The 15,361-nt window shown below is 39.7% G+C and overlaps 1 protein-coding gene across 4 annotated transcripts in view; it reads right to left on the bottom strand.

The window, feature by feature from the left end:
* The window catches only part of PRDM5 (PR/SET domain 5), a 267,629-nt gene that overhangs the window by 72,896 nt on the left and 179,372 nt on the right, over positions 1-15,361 (bottom strand). For 2 of the 4 annotated variants that reach the window (XM_069593363.1, XM_069593364.1), the window contains one exon: positions 11,565-11,650. The exons of the other annotated variants lie outside the window; for them this stretch is intronic. In XM_069593363.1, the coding sequence (XP_069449464.1) occupies positions 11,565-11,650 (86 nt within the window). The remainder of the gene's footprint in view (positions 1-11,564; positions 11,651-15,361) is intronic. 4 annotated transcript variants of the gene reach the window in all.

Genomic DNA, 15,361 nt, shown 5'->3' with positions numbered 1-15,361 from the left:
AGATTTTCTTCTTTTTCCCCTTCTTTCCCCTCTGTTGCTATAGTTTTTTATTTTCTTAGTACTGTTAAATCTCTACACTTTTGAGAATTTTTTTTGTCAATCACACTCTATTTCCTTTAAATATGTCTGCCTCTACACTGGCCTTTTGCAGTTTGGAGGGTTTTTACCCTTTTTTTCTTTAATTTTAAAATTTTTTAAAAATTTATTTTTCTTTTGTACATATGTTCTTTTGTTTTCTTATTCTTTCCCTGTTGTAGTTATTCTTTAATATATGTAAATCTCCTTTATTTACCTCTATTTAATGTTGCTTTTCTATACTATCTTTTCTTTTCTCTCTTTTTCTCTCCATGTTTATTAGTCTCTTTTGCTTTTGTTTCTTTATTCCCCAGTTGGCATACTACTTTGGTTTTGTTTTCAGTTTATGCTTTAGTTAGTTTTCTTTTTAACTGGTTGGTATCATTTTTGCCTTCCTTTGCTTGCTTGGTCAATCCCTTCTACTTTCTTTTTTGGGGGGACTGTTTTGGATTTTTTATGTGTTTATATATATCCCATTATTTTTGTTAGCATTTGCCTGATTTTGTAGTTGTCACTTGTCTGGGGTTTCCATTTTGTTTCCTGTTTTAGTGTGTTTGCTTTAATCCCCTTTTATGCCGTAACAAACCACCTGTGGAATCTCAGTTTCCTGGCGAGAGATGGGGTCCTGAGCCTTTGGAGTGGGAGCACTGACAACAAGACTCTAAACTACCAGAAAACTTATAACCCCAGACAGTATTAATTAGTGAGAACTCCCTCGGAGGCTTTCACCTGTATACAAGACATGGAATCACCCAACTGCTGGCAGAACCCAGAGCAGGATGCCTCACCCAAACAACAAGACAAACACACAAACCCCTACCCTCAGCACAAGGGATTACCACCTCATATTTGTGCCTACCAGAGGGGGAGGAAGCTTACCTCCTCCCAACAGAGCACAAGTCACACCCAACAAAAGCCTACACAAACCACTTGACCAACCCTACCCACCAAGAGCAGAAATCAAAAGGAAGAAAATCCAACTTCAAAGCCTGAGAAAAGTCTTAGACACAATACATTTTTTAGAAAATGAAAAGGCAGAGAAGTATTGTGCAAATGATGGAACAAACTCAAAACACACAAGAGCAACTAAACGAAGAGGAAATAGGCAAACTATCTGAAAAAGAATTCAGAGTAAAAAGATGTTAAAATATAGAACGGAGAAAATGCAAGAAGCAATCAACACAATTAACACAATTACCAAGGACACAGAAGAAATAAAGAATAAACAAACAGATGAATAACTCAATTACTGAAATTAGTAATACTCTGGAAGGAATCAATAGTAGATTAACGGAAGCAGAAGAATAGATAAGTGAGCTGGAAGATAGGATGGTGGAAATAATCCCTGAAGAGCAGAATAAAAGAGGAAGAATGAAAAGAATCGACGACAGCCTCAGAGACCTCTTGGACAACGTTAATCACACCCACATTCCAGCTCTAGGGGTCCCAGAGGAAGACAAGGACACTGAGAAAATTTCTGGAGGGATTATAGCTGAAAACTTCCCCAGCATGCGAAAGGAAATAGTCAAGTCCAAGAAGTGCAAAGAGTCCCCTACAGGATAAACCCAAGGAGAAACACATCAAAACACATATTCATCAAGATAACAGAGATTAAACACAAAAAAAAAGAATATTAAAAACAGCAAGGGAAAAGCAACAAGTAACATACAAGGGAAAACCCATAAGATTAACAGTTGATCTTTCAGCAGAAACTCTGCAGGCCAGAAGGGAACGTCAGGATATATTTAAAGTACAGAAAGGGAAAAATCTACAACCAAGATTACTCTACCCGGCAAGGATCTCATTCAGAATTGATGAAGAAATCACAAGCTTTACAGAAAAGCATATATTAAGAGAATTTAGGACCACCAAACTGCTTTACTACAAATATTAAAGGGACTTATACAGGCAATAAGCCTATATAAGCACGGGCGGCTGCGACCACTGCACTAAGTGCACCCCGAGGAGCTACCCCACATCCAAGGTCAGGGGCAGAAGCTGGGAGGACCCCATGTCTGAAGGGCGGCAGCCAAGAGGAGTCACCCCACGTCCGAGGTCAGGGGCAGAGGCCAAGAGTGCCAGGCTGTGACAGTGCAGGAATGGCCGAGAGGAGCTACCCTGCATCTGAGGTCAGGGCCGGCGGCCGGGAGGAGCTACCCCTTGTCCGAGGCCAGGGGCGGCAGCCAAGAGAAGCTACTCTGCGTCCAAGGCCAGGGGCGGCGGCCGAGAGGAGCTACCCCACATCTGAGGCCAGGGGTGGCGGCCGGAAGGAGCAATGCCACTTGCAAGGAGCGGTGGCTGCACAGGCGCAGGAGGGCCTAAAGGAGTTATCCCATGTTGAAGGTCAGGGAGGGTGGCAGTGAGAAGATACCCTTCGTCCAAGGTAGGAGTAGTGGCTGCGCTTTGCTGGAGCAGCCGTGAAGAGATCCCCACGCCCAAGGTAAGAGAAACCCAAGTAAGATGGTAGGTGATGCAAGAAGGCATCCGAGGGCAGACAGACTGAAATCATACTCACAGAAATCGAGTCAATCTAATCACATTAGGGCCACAGAATTGTCTAACTCAATGAAACTAAGCCATGCCAGTGGGGCAACCCAAGACAGGCGGGTCATGGTGGAAAGGTTTGACAGAATGTGGTCCACTGAAGAAGGGAATGGCAAACAACTTCAGTATTCTTGCCTTGAGAATCCCATGAACAGTATGAAAAGGCAAAATGATAGGATACTGAAATAGGAACTCCCCAGGTCAGTAGGTGCCCAACATGCTACTGGAGATCAGTGGAGAAATAACTCCAGAAAGAATGAAGGGATGGAGCCAAACCAAAAACAATACCCTGCTGTGGATGTGACTGGTGATAGAAGCAAGGTCCGATACTGTAAAGAGCAATATTGCATAGGAACCTGGAATGTCAGGTCCATGAATCAGGCAAATTGGAAGTGGTAAAACAGGAGATGGCAAGAGTGAACGTCGACATTCTAGGAATCAGTGAACTAAAATGGACTGGAATGGGAGAATTTAACTCAGATGACCATTATATATCTACTAGTGTGGGCAGTAATCCCTCAGAAGAAATGGAGTAGTCATCATGGTTAACAAAAGAGTCTGAAATGCAGTACTTGGATGCAGTCTCAAAAACGACAGAATGATCTGTTTGTTTCCAAGGCAAACCATTCAATATCACAGTTATCTAAGTCTATGCCCCACCAGTGACGCTGAAGAAGCTGAACGGTTCTATGAAGACTTACAAGACCTTTTAGAACTAACACCCAAAAAAGATGTCCTTTTCATTATAGGGGACTGGAATGCAAAAGTAGGAAGTCAAGAAACACCTGGAGTAACAGGCAAATTTGGCCTTGGAGTACAGAATGAAGCAGGGCAAAGACTAATAGAGTTTTGCCAAGAAAATGCACTGGTCATTGCAAATACCCTCTTCCAACAACACAAGAGAAGACTCCACACATGGACATCACCAGATGGTCAACACCGAAATCAGACTGATTATATTCTTTGCAGCCAAAGATGGAGAAGCTCTATCCAGTCAACAAAAACAAGACCAGGAGCTGACTGTGGCTTAGATCATGAACTCCTTATTACCAAATTCAGACTTAAATTTGAAGAAAGTAAGGAAAACCACTAGACCATTCAGGTATGACCTAAATCAAATCCCTTATGATTATACAGTGGAAGTGAGAAATAGATTTAAGGGCCTAGATCTGACAGATAGAGTGCCTGATGAAGTATGGAATGAGGTTCATAACATTGTACAGGAGACAGGGATCAAGACCATCCCCATGGAAAAGAAATGCAAAAAAGAAAAACGGCTGTCTGGGGAGGCCTTACAAATAGCTGTGAAAAGAAGAGAGGTGAAAAGCAAAGGAGAAAAGGAAAGATATAAGCATCTGAATACAGAGTTCCAAAGAATAGCAATAAGAGATAAGAAAGCCTTCTTCATCAATCAATGCAAAGAAATAGAGGAAAACAACAGAATGGGAAAGACTAGAGATCTCTTCAAGAAAATTAGAGATACCAAGGGAACATTTCATACACAGATGGGCTCGATAAAGGACAGAAATGGTATGGCTCTAACAGAAACAGAAGATATTAAGAAGAGGTAGCAAGAATAAACAGAAGAACAGTACAATAAAGATCTTCATGACCCAGAAAATCACGATGGTATTATCACTTATCTAGAGCCAGAAATCCTGGAATGTGAAGTCAAGTGGGCCTTGGAAAGCATCACAATGAACAAAGCTAGTGGAGGTGATGGAATTCCAATGGAGCTATTTCAAATGTTGATGCCAAAGAATGCTCAAACTACTGCACAATTGCACTCATCTCACATGCTAGTAAATTGCTCAAAACTCTCCAAGCCAGGCTTCACCAATTCGTGAACTGTGAACTTCCTGATGTTCAAGCTGGTTTTAGAAAAGGCAGAGGAACCAGAGATCAAGTCGCCAATATCCCTGAATCATCGAGAAAGCAAGACAGTTCCAGAAAAACATCTACTTCTGCTTCCTTGACTATGCCAAAGCCTTTGACTGTCTGGATCACAATAAACTGTGGAAAATTCTGAAAGAGATGGGAATACCAGACCATCTGACCTGCCTCTTGAGAAAACTATATGCAGGTCAGGAAGCAACAGTTAGAACTGGATATGGAACAACAGACTGGTTCCAAATAGGAAAAGGGGTATGTCAAGGTTGTATATTGTCACCCTGATTATTTAACTTCTATGCAGAGTACATCATGAGAAATGCTGGACTGGAAGAAACACAAGCTGGAATCAAGATTGCTGGGAGAAATATCAATAACCTCAGATATGCAGATGACACCACCCTTACGGCAGAAAGTGAAGAGCAACTAAATAGCCTCTTGATGAAAGTGAAAGTGGAGAGTGAAAAAGTTGGCTGAAAGCTCAACATTCAGAAAACAAAGATCATGGCATCCGGTCCCATCACTTCATGGGAAATAGATGGCGAAACAGTGGAAACAGTGTCAGACTTTATTTTGGGGGGCTCCAAAATCACTGCAGATGGTCACTGCAGCCACGAAATTAAAAGACGCTTACTCCTTGGAAGAAAAGTTATGACCAACCTAGATAGCATATTCAAAAGCAGAGACATTACTTTGCGAACAATGGTCCATCTAGTCAAGGCTATGGTTTTTCCAGTAGTCATGTAAGGATGCGAGATTTGGACTGTGAAGAAGGCTGAGCGCCGATGAATTGATGCTTTTGAACTGTGGTGTTGGAGAAGACTCTTGCGAGTCCCTTGGAGTGCAAGGAGATCCAACCAATCCATTCTGAAGGAGATCAGCCCTGGGATTTCTTTGGAAGGAATGATGCTAAAGGTGAAACTCTAGTACTTTGGCCACCTCATGTGAAGAGTTGACTCACTGGAAAAGACTCTGATGCTGGGAGGGATTGGGGGCAGGAGGAGAAGGGGACGACAGAGGATGAGATGGCTGGATGGCATCACTGACTTGATGGACGTGAGTCTGAGTGAACTCCAGGAGTTGGTGGTGGACAGGGAGGCCTGGCGTGCTGTGATTCATGGGGTTGCAAAGAGTCGGACATGACTGAGCAACTGAACTGAACTGATATAGGCAATAAACACAAGAGAAAGGAAAGACCCTCAAAGACAAATCCAAAACAATTAAGAAAATGCCAATAGGAACATATATATCAATAATTACTTTAAATGTAAGTGGATTAAACACTGCAAAAGACACAGATTGGCTGAATGGATAGAAAAACAAGACCCATACATATGCTGTCTACAAGAGATCCACTCAGACCTAGAGACACATATAGACTGAAAGCAAAAGGATGGAAAATGATATTGTATGCAAATGAAATCAAAAGAAAGCTGGAGTGGCAATTCTCACTTTAGACAATATAGACCTTAATATAAAGAATACTATAAGAGATAAAGAAGGGCAGTACGTAATGATCAAGTAAACGATCCAAGAAAAGATAGCAATTATAAATATTTATGCACCCACACAGGAGTACCTCAATACATAAGGCAAACACTAACAGACATAAACGGGGAAATTGACAGCAATAAAATAATAGCAGGGGACTTTTTTATCCCACTCACACCAATGGACAGATCATGAAAACAGAAAATTAACAAGCAAACACAAACCTGAAATGAAACACTAGATCAAATGGACCTATCTGATGTCTTATGGACTTTTCACCGAAAAGCACAAGAACACATGCACTTTCTTCTCAAGTGTACATGGAACATTCTCCAAGACAGACAATATCTTGTGTCACAAATCAAACTTCAGTAGATAAAAAACTCTGAAATCATATCAATCATCTTTTCTGACCACAACACTATGAGACTAGATATCAATCACAGGGAAAAAAACTACAAAAAAACACAAACCCATGGAGATTAAACAGTATGTTTCTAAATAATGAACAGGCTACTGAAGAAATCAAAAAAGAAATCAACAAATTCCTAGAAACAAATGACAATGAAAACACAACAACTCAAAACCTATTGGATGCAGCAAAAGCAGTTCTAAGAGGGAAGTTTACAGCAATACAATCCTACCTCAAGGAACCAGAAAAATGTCAAGCAGACAACCTAAATTTACATCTAAAATAACTGGAAAAAGAACAACAAAAACAACAAAAAACCCAGTTGGTAGAAGGAAAGAAATCATACAGATCAGAGAAGAAATAAATGAAAAATAAATAAAGAAAAACACAGTAAAGTTTAAGAAAACAAACAGCTGGTTCTTTGAGAAGATTAAAAAAAAAAAAAAAAGACAAACTATTAGCCAGACTCATCAGGAAAAAAAAAAAAAAAGAGAAGAATGAAATCAACAAAACTAGAAATGAAAAAGGAGAGGTTACAACAGACAACACAGAAATACCAAGGATCATAAGAGACTATTACAAACAGCTATATGTCATTAAAATGTACAACCTAGAAAAAATGGAGAGATTCTTAGAAAAGTTCTATCTTCCCAGACTGAACCAGGAAAAAATAGAAATTATTAACAATCCAGTAACAAGCACAGAAATTGAAATGTGGTAAAAAATTTCCTCCAAACAAGCAGCCCAGGGTCAGATGGCTTCACAGGTGAATCCTATCAAACATTTAGAGAAGAACTAATCCCTATCCTTCTAAAGCTCTTCCAAAACTGCAGCAGAAGGAACACTTCTAAACTCATTTGATGAGGCTAGCCTCACCGATACCAAAACCAGACAAAGACAACACAAAACAAGAAAACGATAGGCCAGTATCACTGACGTACATGTAGGCAAAAATTCTCAACAAAATTCTAGCAAACAGAATTCAACAACACACTGAAAAGATCACACACCATGATTCAGCTGGGTTTATCCCAGTGATGCAAGGATTCTTCAATATACACAAATCAATCAATGTGAAACACCATATTAACAAACTGAAAGATAAAAACCATATGATAATGCAGAAAAAGTTTTGACAAAATTCAATACTCACATATGATTTAAAAAACTGTTCAAAAATGGGTATAGAAGGAACCTAGCTCAATATAATAAAGACCATATATGATAAGCCCACAGCAAACATTATTCTCAATGGTGAAAAACTGAAAGCATTCCCTCTAAGATCATGAACAAGACAAGGGTGCCTACTCTCACCACTATTATTTGTCATAGTTTTGGAAGTCCTAGCTATGGCAATTAGAGAAGGAAAACAAATAAAAGGAATCCAGATTAGAAAAGAAGAAGTAAAGCTCTTACCATTTGCAGCTGATATGATAGTATATATAGAAAACCCTAAAGATACCATCAGAAAATTACTAGAGCTAATCAGTGAATTTAGCAAAGTGGCAGGATACAAAACCAATACACAGAAATCACTTGCATTTCTATACACTAACAATGAAATATGAGAAAGAGAAATTAAGGAATCAATATCATTTACCATCGCAACAAAAAGAATAAAATACCTAGGAATAAACCTCCGTAAGCACAAAAGTGCTGTATACAGAAAACTGTAAGACACTGATGAAAGAAATTAAAGACAACATAAATAGATGAGAGAGATTCCAGGTTCCTGGGTTGAAGAATTAATACTGTGAAAGTGACTATCCTGCCAAATGTAATCTACAGGTTCAATGCAATCCTTATCAAATTACCAATGGCATTTTTCACAGAACTAGAACAATAAATTTCACAATTCATATGGAAACACAAAAGATCCCGGATAGCCAAAGCAATTTTGAGAAAGAAGAATGAAGCTGGATGAATCAACCTTCCTGTCTTTACACAATACTACAAAGCTGTAGGCATCAAGACAGTATGGTACTGGCACAAAAACAGAATCCAATGGAACAAGATCAAAAGCCCAGAGATAAACCCAAGTACCTATAGGTACCTTATTTTTGACAAAGGAGGCAAGAATACACAATGAGGCAAAGACAGCCTCTTCAACAGACAGTGCTGGGAAAACTGGATGGCTACATGTAAAAGAATGAAATTAGAATACTTCCTAATGCCACACACAAAGATAAACTCAAAACGCATTAAAGACCTAAATGAAAGGCCATAAACTATAAAACTCCTAGAGGAAAACATAGGCAGAACACTCGATGACATAAATCACAGCAAGATCCTCTATGATCCACCTCCTAGAGTAACGGAAATAAACACAAAAGTAAACAAGTGGGACCTAATTAAATTTAAAAGATTTGCACAGCAAAGCAAACTATAAAGAAGAAGAAAACACAACCCTCAGAATGGGAAAAATAATAGCACATGAAACAACTGACAAAGGATTAATTTCCAAAATATACAATCAGCTCATACAACTCAATACCAGAAAAACAACCAACCCAATCAAAAAACTGGCAAAGGACCTAAACAGACATTTCTCCAAAGAAGACATACAGATGGCTAACAAACACATAACAAGATGCTCAACATCACTCAATGTTAAGAGAAATGCCAATCAAATTTACAATGCGATACCACCTCACAATGGTCAGAATGGCCATCATCATAAAGTCTACAAACAATACATCCTGGAGATGGTGTAGAGCAAAGGGAAGCCTCCTGCACTGTTGGTGGGAATGGAAATTGATACAGCCACTAAGGAGAGCAGTTGGTAATTCTTAAAAAATGGCAATTCCTTAAAAAAATTAGGAATAAAACCACCATATGACCCAGCTAGGCATATACTACTAGGCATCCCACTACTAGGCATATACCCTGAGAAAACCAAAATTGAAAAAGACGCATGTAACCCAATGTTCACTGCAACTCTGTTTACAATAGCTAGGACACAGAAGCAACCTAGATGTCCACTGACAGATAAATAGTTTAGGAAGCTGTGGTCCATATATACAATGGAATAGCACCCTGCCATAAAAAGGAAGGCATTTGTGTCAGTCCTAATGAGGTGGATGAACCTAGAGCCTATTATACAGAGGGAAGTAAGTCAGAAAGAGAAAAACAATTATTGTATACTAATGCATATATACATGGGATCCTGAAAGATGGTACTAATGAGCCTATTTGCAGAGCAGCAATAGAGACACAGACATTGAGAACAGACCCATGGACACAGGTGGGCAGGGAAGGAGGAGAGGGTGGCAGGTACAGAGAGTAACACGGAAACATACTTTCCCATATGCAAAGCAGACAGACAATGCAAATTTGCTGTATGCTTCAGGAACTCAAACCGGGCTCAGTAACAACCTAGAGGCTTAGGGTAGGGAGGCAGGTGGGAGGAGGTTCATGTGAGAGGGGACATGGGTAAACCTATGGCCGATTCATGTTTGGTAGAAACCAATGCAACACTGTAATGCAATTATCATTCAATTAAAAATAAATGTGTTAAAAAAGGAACAGATCATAATAATACCTACCTCATTGAGGTTGAATGCATTCACGAACTGTTGTGAGGCTCACATGAATCAACAAACCTGAACATCCAGAATATAGTACCTGACATGTGATTACTGGCCTTTGTATTTAACTATTAGTATTATTCTCATGAATAAACAAAGTAAAAACCATATTATTTAAATTGGAAATATTGCCCATTCTTGAGAACAGCCAAAAGGTATTTTTTCCCTGAATTCAAACATCCTTTTCTGAGGTATAACTTTGCAAAGCAGTTTAACATGCACTCAGAAGGCCCAGATTTTGGTTAACATCGTGAGTTTTGCTCTGGTCTAAAACACGTTATTGGCAGTACTGTAACAACTACACGTATATAAAATAACCTCTTAAACAACATTAAACCTCTTTAATAGTGCTCACTGTGTAATAAATACTTGAATCTGTACATAAGTCAAATTAAGAGGAGTAATGTTTATCTAACCCTTCACTGTCTATGAAGTACTTAGCGTTACTCCAGCTCCAAATATCCACATAATGAGTACTGTATTTTAAACGAGAATGAGAAACCTAATGTGGATTTACTCCAGTGAGCACAGAAGCTGCCTCCCTTCACCACCACAAACACAAGAAGAATGTTTTCTTAGCAGGACCTCAGAGGTTATCTTTTATAGCCTACAGTACTAAAGTGGAAAGCTGGAATATTATTACACTGGTAAGGATATTACTATTATTTGTTTCCTCTAAAGTTCTTATTTTACAGCTAAGGTAAAAAATGGAATTCAGGAGAAGCCTAAATTAGAACTGCTCTTAAGGGGATTAGGCACATCTCCCAAAATCTGAAAAAATTTGGCATTTACATGCAGACCATAAGACTTTTAAAAGGCCAAACTGAAAAGAACTGTGTGAAAGGTAATACAGTAAAAAAGATGGACAGAGAAAAATCAAGAAGAGCTATTTAAAAACAAGATCAAATTTTCAAGTGGGAAGTCCATGTAAAGTTGGTGTCCTAAACTGAACGGTGAGCTAAGAAAGGCAGCTAGACAGAGGGTGAGCTGCTGCCATTTTTTCCTAGCATGTGACGCAGATGCTGGGGTCTGAAAAAGCTGTATATCACAGAGTGACAATGGTCCAGTGAGAGGTGCTGACAGCAGAGGCACAAAGGGCACCCTTGGAAAAAGAATGATGGACAGCACCGGGCACACCCTGCAGAGCCAGGAGCTTCCTTGTCTGCCACCTCCCACGATAATTCAAATTGTCTTCAACCTCTCTCTTGCAAATACACTGGCTCACATACATTCTTTAACAGCCACATGCTGACAGGTGCACCTCTGTTCGGGAAGTGCTGGCATCTGCATTTCTGGCAAATACTCAGCTACATTCACTTGGCTGTTGGACAGTCGTTAACTCCTGTTACTCCTAAGAACTAGTTCACAATTTAAAGAAGGGGAAGGCTCTGTGGGTTTGGATTTTTGTTTCTTTCATTGTTATGTCTTTAAAAAAAAAAGATATGCTCAAATATTCACCACAAGCATAAAGTTTCAGATATACCACCTTTGCTTTCTCAGGTAAAGTTAAATATCTTTAAAATCAGTGTGGATCTTTTAAGAAATGAGATAGAATATTATCTTACCCTGGTGTGAGTACGAATGTGCATCTTCAGGCCATCATTTTTACTGAATCCTTTCTCACAGTAAGGGCACTGATAGGGACGCTCACCTACAAGATAAAGGCAGGCTTCCTGTCAGAAAAGTCTGCAGCAGCAAAGCAGGCACGTACTACCACTCCTCCCGCACCAGGCCTTCGCAAACACTTGTGCACGGGCAGGAAGAGACTCAGGCACAGCCAGGCGACCCCTGCACCTCAGGGCAGAGGAGGAGCTTCCCCTCCTGTGGAGAGGCAGTGAGCCCGGAGCACTTCCTGCACTCAGACACCAGCCACATTTACCAGCAGCAGGCTTGCTCCCTTTGCTAAGTCACTTCAGTCAAGTCTGACTCCTTGTGACCCCATGGATGGGAGCCTACCACAGGAGCCTGGGATTTTCCAGGCAAGAATACTGGAGTGGGTTGCCGTGCCCTCCTCCAAGGGATCTTCCCGACCCAGGGATCAAACCTGCACCTTTTACGTCTCCTGCACTGGCAGGCAGGTTCTTTAGCACCAGTGCCACCAGGGAAGCCCTTTCCTTTTAATATTTCAGACCGAATTAAATCTCCTAATTGTAAGAATTTGTTAAAAAGATTTTGCATCAATGTGCTCTGTACTGAACATAATAGGGATCTTTGTTTCACTGATACTTTGTTTTTTAAAAAAGATTTCATAGTCTACCTCAATAAGGTTATGAGTTTTAAAAGGATTTAATAAAATTGATATATGTTAAACAGAACTGGTTAAACTAAATAAGTGATTCATTCTATTATAACTGAGAAGAAGTTATATCTAGAAGTTATTATCTAGAAAACAGCTAAATCCATTTTCTTAAACAAGCAAGCATACTCATCCACATCACACTTTCTAAAAAGTTTTACTGTTAATAAAAAAAAAAAACCAAAAACGACAAAATTTAATCTCCAGGACGAATGTGAAGCTACTCACTTGTCAAAGCTTAGTTATTCAGAATGGACAGTATCTCAAAATCACTAGTATGAAGAAATGACAATGTACCTACATGATAGGATGCTAGATCCCGGCTGCAAGCAGACATCAATACAATAACATATGTGCCTTCAGTACACGTAAAACTTCTGTCTTCCCTTCCCCTCAGAGACAGGCCTTTGGACAAGTGATATACTGGTCCTCTGCTCCCTTACATCCCATTTGATCCTCATTCTCACTCAGTCTCATTCCAGCACAGGCTACTCAAGTCATGCCAGTGAATGTGCCCATCAGGTCGACAACGAGCTTCTTGCGGCTTAAACCGATGGTCACTTCTCGTCACGGTCTTGCCTGACCTCTGCCCAGTTGCTTTACAAAGTGTCCAGCCACGTTCCTGGGACCAGAGGTCCTGAGGCACAGTGGGGCTTGCCGTGCTCTCTGAAGCCCTGTCAACAGTAAGGTCGCCTGCAAACAACTGGGGCAGAGTCTACAGCTCAGCAACTGCCCAGCCTCTCCTTGAGACACACCCAGGACACTCCCTCTCAGCTCTCTCTGAAGAGGACAGTGTGAAACGACGACAACCACTCGAGGAGGAAGAAAGAAAAACCGAAAAGTAACAAAGGCAGCACAGACTGGAACAGGACTCTTAACGAACTATCTAGGCTTACCAATTTTTTTCTGGGAGACAAAATCAACTTTTGCACTAAGTAAATCAACTAAGAGTTCTTGACTTTATTATGGTTGTGAACCTGGGTAGGTGTGGCTTTTCATACACACAGAAAATACAGACTTAGTAGGGTCCAATTTATTTGAACAACTAGGAAAAAAGAATCTTATTTTGACTCTAAAATGACAGCATACATTTATCTTCATTTCAGACCTCTGTTGAGCTCCTGTCTTGAGGTGTCTGTATTTCACCAACAATAAAAATTCAGCATTCACGAACTTTAGCCTCTGCCACTGTGTGTCCTATGTATGCTGTCCTGATTAGTTATGCCACATTCATCCACTTACCAAATAAGAAACTTAAATAGCCATTTTTTACTTCTCCCTACATCTAACCTCTAAGTTTTATTAATTTCAGTTCTCTGATATTTGTAGAATTTTTTTCCTCGACAACAAGAACAAAAAAAATATTCATAGCATCAGCCATAATAGTAAGAGCATCAATGACAGAAGTAATAACAGAAACTATCATTTATTGATTTCTTAATCACTGAACTTTAACAACGTAAACTCACTGAAAAAAAGACTAGAAGAAAACAGCAAGTTGCTAATGCTTATGGAGGTAACTCCTATATCACAGAAGTCTAGATAATTTTATTTCCTTCTTGAGAAAGTATGAAAAGGAAGTAACTTTTTAGATTTTCAATGTAAATTCATTTTACATTAGCGATAAGAAGAGTGCTAAAATGAGTGTTAAAATATTTCCTTCTTAATCTATTGACAATTAAATCAATCTAGATTACAGATAAAGCATGATAAACAGTAAAATTGTTGGTAAAGATGTTTCAGAAATTTTTAGCAATCATACATTAACTTAATATTCATAGCTATTCTCTTTGTATCAAAGACAGAACTTTATGTGTGTGATTGCTCTCCAAATACAAATAGAATAGCCAGAAAAATATAAAAGAATCAAAGGTTTATAGTTGTTGGTTATATGAATTAAACCTAATGAAACACATCAAATTATTAGTTTCTTTCACGACAGCCAAAATTGATTAAGCAAGGAAAACGAGATAACAAATGCTAAGGAATTTTAGAGAATGGGGCAAAACAAATTAATTCCCTATTTTAACTGGTGTCACAATGCAGAAATTTCCACTACAGACATGAGCTTTTTCTCCTCTTCTAGAGTCTGATTGTTCTGAGTCTGAATACTGCTCATCCTCTTCTAGGTGTAACTCTGCGGAAGCCATGCAACCTTAGTGAACCTCTGAAAAATGGAATAAACTTTACCTATCTCCAAGATATGCTGACCAAACATTCAGGTTTGTTTAAAGCATTCTCTGTGTTGGCAACCATGGAACAATTATTAATAGCACTCCTTTTCACTGACACAATTGATCCAGTCGCGACAATAAAAATGTACGGCCACCTATTTCAGATTGAACTGTGCTCCCCCCTCCAAAAAAAATTTCACATATTAAAGTCCTAATTCCAGCATCTCAGAATGACCTTATCTGGAAATAAGGCTGTTGCAGATGTCACTAGAGTTGTTATCCCCAATCTTATGTGACTGGTGTCCATACAAGAACATATCCACGAAGAGACAGAGACACAGGGAGAAGGCCCTGTGAGGAGTGGAGTTTCGCTGCCACAGCAGGACTGCCAGAAGGAGCCCTGGAGCAGATGCTTCCCTGGTGCCTTCAGAGGGAGTGAGGTCAGCCCAACGCCTTGATCTCAGCCTTCTAGCCTCCATAACGGGATGTATTAGACAATACCTTTTTGTTGTTTAAGCCACTCAGTTTGTGGTACTTTGTTACAGCAGTACCAGCAAACTCATAGAATCGCCTTGCTCATAATGGAGGGAATTATCATCATCATTGATTGTCTCTCTGTCTGCTGTCAGAGACCTAAGCAGAATGCTCAGAAGAGAAACCAGTCCTCTAGACTATCAGTGTTTCCATCTCCTTCCAACTCTGAGATCCCACAACGTTGAGCTGACAGGTCTGGGTACTAAGTCCCACTCCACTCACTCTAGCACCCCAGGGTTTAACTCCAGTTTTAAAGGCGGTCACCGGGTAAATGGCTTTGATAAATTTATTTAAAAACCAGTGTGTGTGGTTTGAGAATCAGCCTTGACAGACTACAGCCTGTCCACCCTTTTGGTTG

This window comes from Ovis canadensis, chromosome 6, assembly GCF_042477335.2.
Source record: "Ovis canadensis isolate MfBH-ARS-UI-01 breed Bighorn chromosome 6, ARS-UI_OviCan_v2, whole genome shotgun sequence".
Classification (NCBI taxonomy): Eukaryota; Metazoa; Chordata; class Mammalia; order Artiodactyla; family Bovidae; genus Ovis; species Ovis canadensis.
Note: the sequence above shows the minus strand (reverse complement) of the source record. Positions and strands in the feature narration are given on the sequence as shown.